Genomic DNA, 16,642 nt, shown 5'->3' with positions numbered 1-16,642 from the left:
TCCCCCTCTTGCCTGAAATAAGATACCATGTGAGTGCATGATGAGATTCAATCAGAAGTCATAGATGCAAGGAAGCAGATGGACAGGGTCTCCAAGCAGATGGGAGGGCAGCAACGGAGCACCCCCAGCACACAGAGGACTTTGAGTCGGAGGTGGTATGGGGTCGTGGGCACTTTTAGGAAAGGAGCTGGACGGTCTGGCAGATTTAAAATGTTGCTTTTCATTGTGCCTTGGAAAGCGGGGAAGGGCAGCTGACAGCCCGTGGGCATGATGAATTCTCAGAAGAAATTACTTAGGACACCCAGTAGCCCAAACAAATTTGAGTCAAGAGGCAGTGAGAATTTTGCCTACCTCTTTTCGTTTGTCAAATGCCCAGCAAGCACTTCACACGCATTGTGTTCTAGTGTTCTTTCCTGGCCATTCTGAAAAGGGAAAGTGTCACTGCTAACGTGACTCTTCACTTCCCTTGTGCCCCCCACCCCACCCCAGGATGGGGTTGCCCACCCCATGGGAGTCCATTTGCTAGGAAGACAATTATATTAGGGATTCAGTTTCTACCATTTATGAGCAGGCTGAGATCTTCTGGCTGGCTTCTACAGTGGCCCCTCAGAAGATAGAGGAAAAGACGTACACAGGAGAAAACAGACAGGGGTCTGAAATCCATGCTGGTGGCAATTAGACTGGCATTTCTGTGCTTTCAACTTTTCTGGGTTTTCACTTTGTTTCTTTCAATAGATTGTGTTATTCCTTTTAAGGCTCTTTAGTTTGCCATCTTGCACACCATTTTCCCTAAGCAGAACCTTGTGTGGAAAGTTGGACAAGAGCGTCAATAAAGAAACCTGGACAACATACAAGTTTCTTCCCTTTTCTTTCTGCCCCGCTGCTGGAGAAGGGAGCTCTGCCTCCCAAGTGGGCAACTCAGCTGCTTCTGCTTTCCCCCAACTTATATCTCACCTGTTGGATTCCTGCTGGATACCTGGCACAAGGACTAGGGGATCACAATTGTAAGTGTTGGCTTGTCATAAGAAGCTTCATGACTGGCTTGAGTGCATCTGCATAGCAAATTGCCCAGGCTGTTTGGCGCTTCAAATGCATGTGGGAACAATGGCCCTTTTCTCCAGGTCTAATAGGAAACATGCTGGTGATATGTCCACAGCACCATTCTCCTTCTTCTTCCTTGCTCTCTGCACAGCTCCACCTGCTTTGAGAACAGGCAGGAGATCAACACAGGGTGACATCTTCAAGAGGAAAGAGGAGCTCTAGGCATGCTCAGTGGTACCCTAGTCTTTTTTTTGTCACATGAGTCGGAATGGAATTCAGATCCCGAGCTGAGCCCAGGTTAAAATTTAGTCCTGACTACATTTTACAAAGTTCAGCTATCAAGTGAGCATGCTCCACTATGTCAGCTAGCACCTATTTGCACAGTTAAAGGGTGTCATGTTATTAAGCTGCCTGATCCCAGGCAAGACAAAAGTAATGCTGGTTGGGAAGCCAGAGATCTTGAAGGACCTTGTCGTGCAAAACTCGCACGAGAAAACGCAATATTTCGCATTTTCCCTGCAACATGGCGCGACGTTCTGGAGGCAGGTAAGCCGTCTGGAAATGGCCATGGCCCCCTACCTTGACATGGCTGATCTGGCCACCTGGATCCATGCCATGGTAATATTGAGACTAGAGTACTGTAATATATGCTACGTAGTTCTCCCCTCAAAGTCAATTGGGACACTTCAGTTGTCAGCCCAGTAAGGACCTTCATATGTACAAGCCAAAGGGGCCAAATCTGAAAGGAAAAGCAAAGCTTTTAATGCATTAAGAATGGGGAGAAACATTCCAAGTTTTTCCTGAAATGACTAAGTTGCTCACAAAGATTATATACAGTTTAAGTCTACATTGGAAGGTTACAAAAAAAAGTAATGATTACTCAGTAATGATTACACACTCCTACACATTCCGTATAAATATAGTAGTTATACACAAACTACAACATCTTACTTCATCTGGTTAATACATCAACTACAAACTCCTACTTCATTACTTGAAGGAAGAACAAGTTTCCCTTCATCTAATATTCTGTACCAAATAGCTATGTTTTAAAGTACAAAGACTTATTTGATCTTTATTTAGAGTCTCACTTGACCTTTATTATATTTGATCTTATTTGTCAGTTCTTGAGGAAAAACGACCTGGACCAGTTTTTCGGCTGGTCAGCATCTTCCTTCTACCCAGAAGCCTTTATGGCCTCTACTGAAAAAGTGAATTATTCAGAAGGGGTTTTTTTTCATTCAGGTAGTAGGGCTGTATTGTAAGATAATGGTGCAGAAAGAAGTTTGGTAAAAGGACAGGGCCTATAAACTATACTACTACGTATTGTCTGTTGATGTAAGTTTGTTTGTACTGTTTGTACTGTTTAATTGCCTGTGCTTTGTTTCAGCAATACTTTAGCTCTGTGTCAGATTTCTGCTTGTTTTCAAAGGTTATGCTATCCGAATCCTATTGCATTGTTTATTAGATGTCCCATTGACTTACATTATGTAATCCACCGTGTCAGTGAAAAAGATGGTCTATAAATAAAGTAAATAAATACAAGCCTCAGCTTCGGTTTTTCTGCTTCTCCAGGATGTAAAAAGTGGATCAGGCAGAGGTACATCTAGTCCAGCCCCCTCTCTCCATCAATAGACACCCAGGGGCACCCAGGAACAAAGAAGTGAGGCACGGTGTTAACAGCTGTCCCTTCCTGTAGGCCTCCAGTTCTCCAGCCAAGTCATGCAAGCAACTGCTTGTGTCAGCGCAGTGAGGAGGACACCAATTCACCACAGAGGCTCGGCTGGCTTCAGCCTGCAGTGCTACAGCAAGTGACCAGCAAGCATCCCCTCCTGGGCCTGCGCCAGGTCCAAGCCCAGGCCCTGTGATAATGGGGCCCCAAAGAGGATGGATCTACCTTAGTTGGGGCAACAAAATAGCTCTGGTCCCCAGTATCTGTCATTGAGGTGTACTGCTTCTGAACAAGGAGGTTCCACTTAACCATTGATGGGCCCATCCCCCATATATTTGTCTTTTTTAAAGCTAGTGGCCACACCATCCCTAGCTTTAAAATCCATCATTTTAAATTTGTATTATGTGAAGAAAAAAAGCTTCCTTTTGCTCATCCTGAACCTTCTACCATTTTGAGATAACACTTTTCCTCCATCTATTCTTTTCACATCATGAACAACCTTCTAAGCCTCTAAGGGGTACCCCAAACTTCACTGTAGGAAAGATAGTCCAACCCCATGTAATTTGAATGGTCTTTTATAGTACTATCTCCAGCACTGAGCGTGACCGGGTGTCCTGCAAGATTTTGTAAGGAAATGGAGGCAGGCGTTCTGGTTTGGGAAATGTCACCAATGGAGAGATTTTTAACTCCTTCCCCCATGTAGTCTTTTCTCAATCCAGACCGTTCCCCCTCCCAACTGCCATTTGCCATTGCAGAGGAAAACATTCAAGGATATATATCCATTTTCCTCTGTGGGACCAACAGCAACCTCAGGGGAGGTTTAGATCAGGGAAATGGCATGGGAGGACAACACCCCTAATTCCTTGACCCAAGGTCAGATTTAAGGATAAATCAGATCAGGGATTTTTTCTGGGAAAAGAGGTGGTGGAACTCAGTGGGTGGCCAGCACAAGGGGCAACTCTTGGCAGAAGGTAGTGCCCCTGGTACCACATGCGCATGCGCAAAGTGCGTGCATGCTCCCAGGACTGCACAATGATGTCACTTTGGCTCAGCTGGAACAAAGGGGAGTTTTTAAAAGTTTAAATCACCCTTGGCAAAAATGTTCACATGGCTGGTGACTCCGCTCCCTGGTCTACAGACAGAGGGGAGTTTAGTGTTGCCAGCGGCGCAGAGGGCAATCTAAATTCCCCTCTGTCTGTAGCTCAGGGGGCGGGGCCACCAGCCATGTGACCATTTTCAAGAGGTGCCGGAACTCTGTTCCACTGCGTTTCAGCTGAAAAAAAGCCCTGAATCAGCTTCAGTGTAGGCATTCTCTTACTGAGGGGACGATACCTCTAAATAAAATTAAAATGGTTCAAATTGCTGGGGCAGCCAAGCAAAGGAGGTAAACCAGTTACAGGATCCCTTCTGCATGCTTCCTGGTTTTGCAATCGTGAACATATTTTAATTGAAATTATTGTACAGTGATTTTAGTCAGATGATATTTTTCTTTGTGCCTTCCCATTGTACATATGTAAAAACAAATCTTTCCTGTTTACACCTTCTACAAACGTAGTAGAATATTCTTTCCATTGTATGGAGCTTCAACATGTCATCATCTAGCCCAATATGCCCCCTGCCATGGAGCCAGTTTTCACTTTTTATGAAAACGTTGACTCAGATCTGCCCTCTCGTTTCATTTGCTGTTCTTGAGATGTGAGTAATTGGAATGTAAAAACAGTTTGGGTGTTACCTGGAAAATGTTAATGCCCTAGAAACAACTCAGAGTTAAAGGGGAGAAAACACACCCAGATGTTGGTGCCTCTTTGGTTACTGGATACCCAATCCGGGCAGAAGGAGAATGCATCCCCCCCCCCACAACACACACACACAACATGTCTTTCCTAGGAGTTGACCTTTAAATGATGGTACCTCTCTGTCCATCTGAGGCAAAGCCCAGAGGGGCTTCTGAGAAGAGGCACACAGTTCACCTTCCCCAAACCATGTTTATTAATAGGGTGACATCAAACCTTTTCCCGAAATGTCACCTACCTTTAGGCTCTCCGAGTGGGTTTCATAAGCCCCTGCTGGTGTTTCCAGGATGTCTAGAATGGATGAGCTGTGGGCCATACTTAAGGTTGCCAGCCTCCAGGTGGACCCTGGAGTTCTCCCGGAATTACAGTTGCTCTCCAGACTGCTGAGAAAGTGACAGGTTTGGAAGGCAGTCTTTATGGTATATCATAGATTCTAGGTGAAATTCCTCCCCAAACTCCCTCCTTCACAGGCACCACCTCAAATCTCTAAGAATTTCCCAGGTCAGAGTTGGCAACCCTAGTCCTACCCCTCCCTTGATGGGTCAGCAAGGCTACAGTCCTGACACAAAGAACTTCTGCCTCTTCTTGTTTTGCCAGCACAAGGATCCCCCCCACACACACACCAGAAGGAAGCTGGCAGCCTTGCCCCTCAGCACATTTCTCCCAAATACGAGCTATCAGCTGCTGCCTTTACTGGCTGTCTAGAGTTTGGCCAACCATCCTTAATCATGCCACATTTCTAGAGCCCAAATCCTTATTCTCAGCCTCAAGCAGCTCATGTGCTTGTCTGTGAATGGCCCAAGTGTTGTTTGTATACCAGAATCTGTCACTAGACAGCCAAAGCCCCATGAGTCCACCTTCCATCTAGTAAAAATGTCTAGTAAAACAAAAAAAAAAACCCACTTCAGAGGTGTGAAACAACTCTGTAGGTAGGGTTGCCAGCTCCAGGTTTGGAAATTCATGAAGATTTGGGTGGGGTAGAGTCTGGAAAGGACAGAGTTTGGGAAAGGGATTATCAATAGGGATAAGGTCATAGAGTCCACCCTCCAGAGCAGCCATTTTCTCCAGGGAAATCAGTCTCTGAGGCCCAGAGAGCAGTTGTCATTCTGGGAGATTTCTACTACTCAGAGGCTGGCAAGCTGAGTAAACTGTCCCTATGAATTTGCTTCCACACAGCATTCCAATGTTGAGGGTGGGTGTCTCCATCTTTTTTTGGACCTGATTTGGGGCAATCCCAACCCCCCAGTGGTGTGTACTGCCTCTTTTTTCCCTAAAAACTTCCAGTTCACTTCCTCACTCAAGGCACTGGAACCTCACACCGCTCCTGAATAGGAATTTGCAAGAGGCTGTTCTCTGTGGTGCTTAAGGTATTATTTCCTGTCCACTCATGGCGCCCTGGAATAACTAAATGTATTTTGAATTACTTCCTTTTTCCAGGGGCAAGGAGAGAAAAAAGCATTAATAATTGCATTTATTTTTGGCTACAGTGTGCTCATCAATTTAAAAAAATCATCAGAATTTTATAATTATATGATTATGATAACATCATTTTAAAAACAAATGAATAGTCACTGTTGTGCCAACCACTATCCTGCTAGGAAAAGGAAGGGATTAAGAATCTGTGCAAAACACTGGACCATGAGCAAACCAGAAGTAGCAAATTAAGCACAGAACAGACGAGGCTTATAGGGTCAGTTGAGGGCAGAGCAGGACTGTTGCTGAATAGGGCTTACTCCCAGGTAAAGATAATAGTAGAGATTTCCCCTTGAATGTTGCCAGTTCTTGATGGTGAATGCAGCACTGTGGACAGCAGCCAAGTCTCCAAAGACTGCATTTTAAAATTCTATTTGCAGGTGACTGGAAAAGGTGTGGAACTGCTCAAGGGTGCCTAATACAAGATTGCCTTCATCTAGAGTTTTGAAACCCTTATTCTCCTACCATAATGGGCAAGGTTTCAGTCTTTGATCCCGTTCCTCATTGGAAAAAATCTCAGTCTCAGGAAAAGAGACTATGGGACTTCAACTGGGGCTTTTAAAGAGCCCGTTGTTGGCTTGGGGAGGTCCTCTTTGGGAAAGAATCAGTACTTTTCCCACTGCCTATCTAGATTTTGCTGAAAGCCAGAGATGACACGAGACATATATTGACACTTCATTCTGTAATAACTGGAGAACATTCTGGCAATCATATACATTTCGGTGCTACCAAGAAACACCAGAAGTCCCAGACAAAGAGTCCCTCCAGAGTTCCCTCCAGAGCCTACAAAATATTTCTGTGGTAAATCTAACGAAACATATTTTTTCTGCTTTTAATGTCCCCCTAGTTTCCTATTTTTTTCATCTTTTTGTTTGAACGAATAAATTTATAATATATTCAATTTTATAATAAATTCAATTTCCAACTTTGTTGCAGTCCTACACTCTGATTTTTCAAGCAATGCCCTACTCTTGCCTGTTCTGTCCCACCCCCTGGTTTCATTTCCTAGATAATATTTGGGTAGGTTCATAAGGGAAATGCTAAGCAGTTTTTCACAACTTTCCATATGTTTTTGACCCCTTCAGCTCAGAGGCACGGATGGAGGTGCGCAGAAGGAAAGAACAGGTGCTACAATCACCATGTGGAGCAATCAACACACGTGACCTATACATATATTTATCAATATGATGCTGACCAGCTAAACCCTCCCCCATGCACATGGATGCATTAATGCATTGGGATGCAGACACCCCCTTGATGTATAAGAGCAGCGTACGGGGGGCAGGAGAAAGTAGACAAGAGGAAGAATACTTTGCTTTCAAATATCCTCGTGATTTGGCAACAGAATATGGCTGCAGGTATGCTTTTCTGTGTTGAGAAGGGTAGCGTAACCCCTTTTTGATGGACAATCTTTTAATGGCCATCTGGCAGGCAGAAATTCAGTGATATAGTTTTACCTGTCACTCTGTTTTCATCCTGGGAAAATGCTTACCTGTTAAATTTCTAGCTGCTATGCAGCCATCCAAGGTGTGGAACTTCTGTGCTTAATACAAGTGGCAGCCCTGGTGAAGACCGGATCTGCAGACAGGGTGTAGGATTGGTTCTCATTTTTATTCTTGTGTACTGGTGTTCAGCTATGTCTAGCAGGAATAGGGTCCCTTGAAAATGAGTGAGATCCAGGCCCACCAGAAAAAAGGTTAGGGTGCAAAGAAGTTTGAGTATATGAGGTAGGAAATCAGTCCAGCCCCCTGACTTGGACAGTCTAAGCCTCCTGAAATATTTCATGTCCCCCTTACAGTTCCTTCCTCTGAGCATTCAGCTTTTATTAATAAGCAGCTCCATAAGGACCATATTGTTATTTTATCTCCCAGCTCAGCAAACTTCTGTGGTTGGAGAAGCCACTCAGCCTTACACAGCCACACTAATGGGTTAGGACATCTCCGCAGAGCAGTTTTGATGGACCAGTGTTTGTGCATGTGGAAACAGGGCCAGCCTCAGGGATTGGCATCATTGGGCAGCTGCTAAGGCCCAAGAGTTTCAAGGGGCTCTCTGCCAACTGCAACAGTGCCACCACCACTGTGCAGTGATGGCAACAGGATCAGGTCCCATGGGGCAACTGGGCCCCCTCTGAGTTTTCTTGGGTGGATCAGCAGTGATGACAGCTAGGAGAAGGAGCACCATTGCTGCCTCCCGTCAGTTCCTCTACTTCTAGCAGTTATCCTGCTTCCTTGCCATGCAGCAACAGCCAGCCGGAAGCAGGGAGGGTGGAAGAAGTGCCAGTGATGATTGATAGCTGCAGTGTACTTAGTGGCGGGGGGGGGGGCGGCATCACTTCAGGGCTCCAGATCCCTGATGATTGCCTCTGACACCTACCCATCCTGGATCTGTTTACACAGCATATGGAATCTGGATGAGCGGTCCAGTGCACATTCTGGGAGGGGCCCCGTCTCAACTGCCGGTTTGCAGGAAGTGCTTTGTTCAATCCCAGCACCTGAGGTTTAAGAATCTCAAGCCTTGAGTTTAAAATGGCTAAAAGTCCTAGAACAATTCATCCGGGAAGGGACACTCTCCAAACCTACCAGCAAGAACCGTCATTTGTATCATAGATGGGGTTGTAACTTTAAGAAGCCGTCTAATTCCTCCAGCTCCTCTCCTGAATGAATGAATCTAGGGGTCAGTGTTGAGCCCCAGGCTAGGCTGGTTTCCTCCCATGATTAGAACACAGAAGGTGAGAGGAGTCAGTATAAGTAGAGTGATCATATGGATCACTCTAGAGGCAACTTGCTCTGCCATCCTAAACAGAGTTATACCCTTCTAGATCCATTGAAATCAATAGACTTAGAAAACTGTAAGTCTTGGGGCTGTTCCTAATTCTCAGGACTGTACCATAATTCCCTACTGCCCCAGAAAGCAAAAATCTACAAGACTGAGCAGCTCAAGTCTAGCAAAGTTTGGGATTTAATTAATCTGCAAAGAGGCAAATTCTTGTAGAGTACTTGGGAAACACTGCTAGATAATACAACAGTTCAGATTTAATGTCAGTGAATAATTAGCAAAGGAACCTTCTAAGTACTGGGCCGTCGTCACACGGGCATCTCTTCCGTTAAATTTACAGCATATAGCATCTTATCCGTTATCGGCACAGTAACGTTTCTTTGGGTCACCTAACGGCTCTTTGCACCACCAGCTGTCCACACCAAAGCACTCTGTTCTGTTCTCTCTAACCGTGCAGAAGCAGCTCCCCCCCTTTTTTTTTAATTATTCTGGCGTTTAATTCCGCTATAACGGAATAACAGCATATAAACATTCCGTTAGAGCAAAACATTACATTGTTTTTCCAACTTTGAAATTATATAAATAGCCCTTTGCCCGCAGAAAACTCCCTGTCTGGCGTGATCCCCATCGCTGAAGACTCTGCCATGGCGATTGAGTCATTTTTACTTCAGCAGAAAGTTTGCATTGTGTTATGTCGTTATGGTGTTATAAGGACATAATAAAATTAAAAAAAGGGGAGCCGCAGGAAGAAATGGATTCTGGGATTGAAGGGAGGGCATAGGACGTTGCGAGGCGAAATACATCGATGTGAGGCATTCACACTGAGGCACAAAATAGCGCGACTATCAAGCACAAAGCAGAAGAGAGAAAATCGCTACAGTGTTGGAATAAGGTGGGTGTTTGCCAGGAAATAGCGCCATTTTAGCGCTCAATAAAAGCCCGTGTGACGACGGCCCTGGTTGCAAGATTTAAAATCTGAACTATGGAGCACTTCAGGCTGAGTGAAATTCAGCTTCATTTCTTGAATGACTGTTGCAACGTTTCATGACCGACTTACCTAGCAGTTTGGCTTTAGCAAAACATACCCACTTGCAAAGGATCCTCAGTCTTGCAAGGACCTTTAATTTAGCTGCTGCAGTCTTGCCATGCATAATCTCAGGAGCTTTCAGAGGAGCTGAGGTTGTGCAGAGGACTCTACTTGATCTGATCAGCTCAGCCCCCTTCCTTGTCTTTTGCAGGATCGAGCCCTTCTCCTCAGTTTGCCCTCGCTCTGATTATCCTGGTCCTGCAATGGCCGGAGGGAGCCGTCTCCTTCCACTCAATGCCCCTCTCCAGCCTCTTTGCCAACGCAGTCCTGCGAGCTCAGCATCTGCACTTGCTCGCCGCTGACACTTTCAAGGAGTTTGTAAGTACTTGGGTTTGCTCCTTGGGAACTTCAGCCAGGAGCGTTAGCCTTTGAAAACCAAATGAAGGCAGACAATGGCCCTTTCCCCCATCCCATGCTAGTTGCTCAAGTTGGACTTGGCACCCATTGGGCAGATAGATATTTCAAATGCGAGCTGGTAGGTGGGAAGTAAATCAACAGCATGTGCAGAGCGCAGCTTTCATAGCACAGAACGTGCCTCTGAAGCAGAGGTGACCCTCCTTATTTATTTACAGCATTGATACCCCACCCTTCTGCCCAGCCAGAGCCACCAAGGAGCCAGATCAGGTGACAGATACTAGATACCCAGAGGGATGGGGCCAGTGGGGCAGGAAAACAAATCTGACCGACAGGATGCAACCCAAAGGGAAGCTCTCCTCTATAAACCTTGCGCAACCTGTGTGGCTCCTTTACCAGCCTCATGCACAACTGCTGTTCATTTCAATAGAGTTTGTGCAAGAGAATTTCCTGGTGGACTGTGCCCTGTAAGTGCTGCAACTTTAGCATGGCCTGCTTTTAGCTCCCAAACACCTTTGGCTGGCTCTGTGACCAGCTGACTTGAGCCCTGTCTCCTTTTTCCTCCTCAATCCCAGGTGTTCTGAGAAGGGAGAGTAATTTCTTCTCACAGCATTTGTGGAATTTTTACAGGAACGCTCCTACATCCCAGAAGACCAGCGGAACTCCAACAAGAACTCCCAGTCAGCAGTCTGCTACTCTGAAACCATCCCAGCACCCACAGGGAAGGATGATGCTCAGCAAAAATCAGTAAGTTGCCGCACAGAAGACTGGACCGGTTCTCCAGATTAGAGTCTAATGCTCTTAACCACTACACCATACTGGATAACCTGCTCTATCATGCCCTGTATTAAGACTATCAGAAAACCTGATTCTGAAGAATCACCCAAATTTCAAGTGGGAGGGAGGCTGATATGAAAGCCTCTAGGTAGGCTGCTTCCCACCATTGTCTGCTTGGAAGTGCCTGGGGGCTGTTGAAAGAGTTACTGGAACCCTGCCCCTTTACTCTTACTGCAGTGGCTGCTGGTTTCAGGGGATTCATAAAGTCTGGTTTGTGCATGTACCTGGAGCATTGTGGGATTCTCTGGCTGGGTCCCCTTGGCTAGGCATCAGTGCCCTCTGCCCTCAATGCCAAAAGCACAACCAGCTGCAAAAACTACCTTTTCAGCCTCCTGACATGTTTCGGCTTCCCCGTTTTGTCACAACTACCAGCTACCTATCAGCCAAGCTACCTTTTGGAGTTCATTGTCAGTTAGAAAAGTCTTGGACAAATAGTGTTTCTGCTGTACCCACAGGGGGCTGATTTATGAAGTTTTCTGCTAAAAATGAAAGGGCTACTAAATACGTGGCTTGTCTTGCTGGCAATTTCATCATCCAGGAAGTGGAGGAGGAAACAAGGGGGTCTGCTATCTTGGATCTGATTCTCACCAACAAGGGAAAACTGGTTGATGTGAAAGTTGTGGGAACCCAACTAGTGGCCACGTCATTTTGGAATTAAGATCTTGGGGAAAGAGAAAGCTGAACACAGATATATTAATTGGACTTTCAGAAAGCTAATTTCTTTTTTTAAAATTAAATGTATTTAAGCAATAAACAGTAAACATAAAAGATAAGGAAAAAACACACAATAATCTAAAACCCACACCATACTAACTATGCATTGTTAGTTTGGTGAGGGTTTTTTTAAAAAAAGAAAGCAAATTTCAACAAGCTTAAATAAACGCTGGGTAGAATCCCATCGTTAGAAATATTCAAGGAGAAGGGAGTTCAAGATGGGTAGTTTTATCTTGATTTCAGTAAGGCTTTTGATAAGGTTCTGGCTGAAATTCTTGTTGACAAGTTGCTAAAATGGGGTTTGGATACTGCTGTTGTTAGGTGGATTTGTAATTGGCTGACAGATTGTACCCAAAGAGTGCTTGTAAATGACCTTCTTGGAGACAAATGACAAGTGGAGTGCCTCAGGGAGCTGTCCTGGGCCCTGTGTTGTTCAATATCTTTATAAATGACTTGGCTGAAGGAATATAGGGGATGCTTATTGAATCTGCAGATGATATTAAACTGGGAGGGGCAGCTAATACAGTAGAAGATAGAATCAAGATTCAGGATGATCTTGACAGGCTGGAAAACTGGGCTAACAAAATAAATTTAAACAAAGACAAATGTAAGGTTCTGTATTTAGGTAGAAAAAAATCAAATTCATACTTGTAGGATTGGTGAGTCTTGTCTTGGCAGTAGTACATGTGAAAAGGACCTAGTTAGTAGACCGGACACTGACCATGAGTCAGCAGTGTGATGTGGTAGCTAAAATAGCAAATGCAATTTTGGGCTGCATCAACAGAATTATAGTGTCCAGATCATGTGAAGTGATGGTATCACTTTGCTTTGGATAGACTTCATTTGGAGTATTGTGTTCAGTTTTGGGCGCTACAGTTGAAGAAAAATATTGAGAAACTGGTACATGTCCAAAGGAGGGCTACACCACTCCAGCACTCTAACAGGTTCACCATGCTAGCACTTTGCCATCTGGTTCAGCACATAAGTATATTTTAAAAAAATCTTTTGACAGTGAATGCAATTACAGTTCTTTTTAACTTCTATCTCTCTCTTCATTCATCATTGCAGGACATGGAATTGCTCAGGTTTTCACTCACCCTCATTCAATCATGGCTCAGTCCAGTGCAATTCATAAGCAGGGTATTCACTAACAATCTAGTCTTTGGGACTTCTGATAGAGTCTATGAAAAGCTCCGAGACTTGGAAGAAGGTATCCGGGTTCTCATTCGGGTAAGCAAGGTGGCCATCTCACCTCCGAAGTATCAAATCAAAAGGAACGAAAACAAACAAAAAAAGCAACTGAAATGAGGCCATCTTTGTAATGAAAGAAAGCATAAGAGGCAGGCGCTCTTATTCTTTGGAAAAATAAGATACAAGTAGGGGACCTGGAAGTATCTCATTTCTCCTCCCCTTCTATCTCTATTCCCCTCCCCCCTTTTCCTTTCCACCCACCAACCAAGCTGTATTTATCTACCACTCTATGTTCAATTTTCCTTCTCCCCGACACCTCCTGGCAGCTTCAACTTGGGAAAACTGCAGCCCAGTTGCATGGTGTCAGCTACCAGGACTAGCTCAGTTGTGTAGCGGAAAACCAACAAGGACTTACGGAGGACACCTCACTGTCCCCTGTATCCCCTTCTCCACACTATTTTCTCCTTCCTCCTGGGAGCCCCCATATTCTAAGCCTTCCTGCTTCCTTCTCTCTTCCCCACTCACCCACCATTTACCTTTTCTCTGCCTCTCCATCTTCAGCTGGAATGATTAGTTTACTTTATATAACTACCTTTCTCTGCAATGGGCCTCAAAAACAGCACCCATCATTTCCCTCTCTTCCATTTTATAATCTCAACAATCCTGTGGCTTAGTTTAGCTGAGGGTGTGTGACTGGCTCAAGGTCACCCAGTGAGCTTCAGAGAATAATAAGGAATCAACCTTGGATATCCCAGAGTCTAGTCTAGCCTAGTCTAAAATTATAATCATTACACTATACTGGTTTTTGCAGGGTGGCTGGTGTAGAACAATAGAAAGCAGCCAGTCGGGTTCACACAAGTTGTGTGATAGCAAGTCACCCAAGTGGTAACTCCTGATAGCTTTTCCTTCAAAGGCCAAAATAGCCCTGGAAATGGCCCTGCTCCCTCCCACCTGCTTTTAATGACAGAAGCAAAGGCTTGAAGGCTGGAAATATTGTTGCAGTTACCAAGCAACCCCACAGTGGCTACTGCAGAGGCCATACATTTGTTAAAGCTATAGGTGCTGCTGCTATTATTTTGTTTTTTCTTAAATCTCCCAATTTTTTTTTTTAGATTTCAGATTTTTTTGGAAACCATAGGCTTGTCTGTTCATGGTGCCAATCTCCAGATTTAAGTATCCACAGATTTGACCATGCTGAGATTAGATGTATTCATGACAAGCAAGGGACCCACAAGGACTGGATTTGGCTGGATTTGACTGGTCTGGATTGGGCTGGCAAGTTTGGCATGGAGGAGAGGGGCTTCAGCCATGCCATTTCCAGAGCCAAAACAGCCACAAGAGGGTCCTGTTTGCCTTGCTGTGGGGCTCCATGTGCAAAGCAGAGGTATCCCTCCCAACTGGAGTAACTTTAGCCGCAAAACCTCAGCAAACAAGTCACAGCAAGCCATTGAATGTTCTGAGTGACTGGGGGTGCCACTCTGGATAGCCCTAACTAGTTCTCTGTCATCCCCCACCACCAGCCACACACAAATGTGCTCTCTTGAAATGAACCTTTCCACTCGTCACCTAGCAGCACTTATTATGGAACCAGATGCATTTAAGGGCAGCCCTAACTAGCAGCAGTTACGCTTGCTGTGGCAAAAGCAAGTTCTGGGAGCACAACTCCCTGCATCCAAATTATGGGGGGAGCCTTTTGCAACAGCCCGTACAGCAACTGTGGCTAGGGGCAGAGGCTATATGTTGCCTCCTTGATTTTATTCAAAGGTGGGCATCAGATAGCTGAGCATGTGGACTTCTTGCAGGACTTCTTCCTCCCCCACCCAAAAAGCTGATTTTCTACCCTGCCCTCATGTACATATAATAGCAGAACCTATACCAGGGGAAAGGAGAGGTGCTTCCTTCCCAACTTGTTCCAGTGGAGTGGAGACTGCTTCGGTGCAGACTGGGAAATGGAGTGCCCCTGCCCTGAAGGAGATTTCTGAACAAAACAGGAGAGGTGCTGGGAGGAGCATTTAAATGGCTTGACTGGCATTGTTGATCTGTCTCCTCCTGGAAGAGGGAATGGATTCAATGAGAACTTTTTCTACATGGAGAGACAAAAACCCCTACACAGGCAAAATGAAACAGCACATGCTGCCCTCCTGCAAGGAAACAGCTCAAGGGACTGCTGTGACTCCACACACAGAGAAGTCCCTGCATGCAGGGAGGGGGAGAAATGTCGAGTGTGAAGTGGCTGTAAAACAGGGCCGAAGGACATCCTCTTGCTGGCAAAATCGGCTACATTTTGGATGCTTTGCAAAATTTGATATATATGTCTTCCCAACTCACAATATTATTTCCCCACAGGAGTTGGGAGATGGGAGCTCACGGGGCCATCTCCTCATGCTCAGCTATGACAAGTTTGATGCCAGCCCCCAGAATGAAGCCTCGTTGATGAAAAACTATGGCCTTCTGTCCTGCTTCAAGAAGGACCTGCACAAAGTGGAGACCTACCTAAAAGTAATGAAATGCCGGCGTTTTGGGGAAATTAACTGCACCTTCTAAGGGCAAACAAAAGACCACTCCCTGCCCATGGTCTAAATTTCACGCCATTCTCCAAGGTCTGGTGAAGTTGGCGTGCTGCTGAGACCACCTCTGCTGCCATCTCCTGCAAGTAAGGAAATACCGAGCCAAACGGAGAGCAAAGCCTTCTGCCTTTTGTAGTTCTGCTGCTTGTGAGAACCCTCAAAATGCCCCTTTGTGCTTGGAAAGATAAAACCAGTTTTGTCTAGGAAAAATAAACCTGCTATCAGCCTAATCCTGTGTGGTGATGACTACTGCAATTTAGAACTTGACACCCCTATCAGGGAATGAAGAGCATCCTCTGGGGCAAAAACGAGCTCCCCAATTTTCATAACATTGTCTAAGGCCTGGTGATGATGACCACTAGCTTGGTTTTTTAAAAAGATTGCCCAAGAATGGACTCTAGTGGAGCCTCTAGTTCTAGAGGCAATGCCTCAAAGGTTGATGTGCTATGGACAAACAAGGGGGGGTTCTGATTGTGGGTATCCCAAAGGCAACTTGCAGGACATTCTTGGAAATATATGAACTAAATGGACTTTTGGTCTCTTCCAATAGGGTTGTCTCATACAAACCAGTACATGTATCCCCTGCCCCATATGCAGTTTCCAGGGCCAGTTTGGAGCAGCACAGAGGGAAGGGCATCGGTGCCCCACAGGAGCTCGGCTCGCTTCAGCCATCAGTGGCAGGCAGGGGGAACTGCCTCCTCCTCTGGGGCCTGCACTGCCCCCAGGCAGGACCAAGTCAGTCCTCTGAGGCATTGTTTGGGGCCACAAAGCACCATGAACATCCCCTGTCCATTCCTGTGTGCAGAGAAAATGGAGGGGGGGGCGGTCATCTGCTGTTAGCAGCATAGGAGAAGATGAGGGTTGTTCCTTTCTAACCTGTAAGAGTCTGGAGTTCAACTATCTTGGAAATTAGGTCAGGGAAACACTTACTCCAGAGGTGTATACATAGGGGCACCTGCTGTTATTCATCTCTGAAGCACTCTGCTTATGCTCAGAGGCTCAATCTTATTTATAATTTATTTACTTCATTTATAGTCTGCTTTTCTTGCTGAAACTCAAGGCAGATTACACAGTTCACAGATTACACAACTCAAACCACGCAATAAGTACATTATAAAATAACCAACAATAAATAAAA

General features: G+C 45.3%; 1 protein-coding gene across 1 annotated transcript; it reads left to right on the top strand.

The window, feature by feature from the left end:
- Positions 1-7,327: 7,327 nt before the first annotated feature.
- LOC129339089 (somatotropin-like) lies at positions 7,328-15,571 on the top strand. The gene is made up of 5 exons (XM_054993691.1): positions 7,328-7,337; positions 9,993-10,159; positions 10,826-10,942; positions 12,815-12,976; positions 15,284-15,571. Exons 1-5 carry the CDS (start codon positions 7,328-7,330, stop codon positions 15,479-15,481), a joined length of 654 nt encoding a protein of 217 aa, XP_054849666.1. The 3' UTR covers positions 15,482-15,571.
- Positions 15,572-16,642: the final 1,071 nt, after the last annotated feature.

Source organism: Eublepharis macularius, chromosome 12 (genome assembly GCF_028583425.1).
Source record: "Eublepharis macularius isolate TG4126 chromosome 12, MPM_Emac_v1.0, whole genome shotgun sequence".
Classification (NCBI taxonomy): domain Eukaryota; kingdom Metazoa; phylum Chordata; class Lepidosauria; order Squamata; family Eublepharidae; genus Eublepharis; species Eublepharis macularius.
Note: the sequence above shows the minus strand (reverse complement) of the source record. Positions and strands in the feature narration are given on the sequence as shown.

What these genes read in the sequence shown, in the direction of transcription:
- LOC129339089 (XM_054993691.1), top strand. An exon ending in CTGACACTTTCAAGGAGTTT is followed by an intron (nt 10,160 to 10,825) that starts GTAAGTACTTGG and finishes GAATTTTTACAG; the next exon opens with GAACGCTCCTACATCCCAGA. An exon ending in ATGATGCTCAGCAAAAATCA is followed by an intron (nt 10,943 to 12,814) that starts GTAAGTTGCCGC and finishes TCATCATTGCAG; the next exon opens with GACATGGAATTGCTCAGGTT.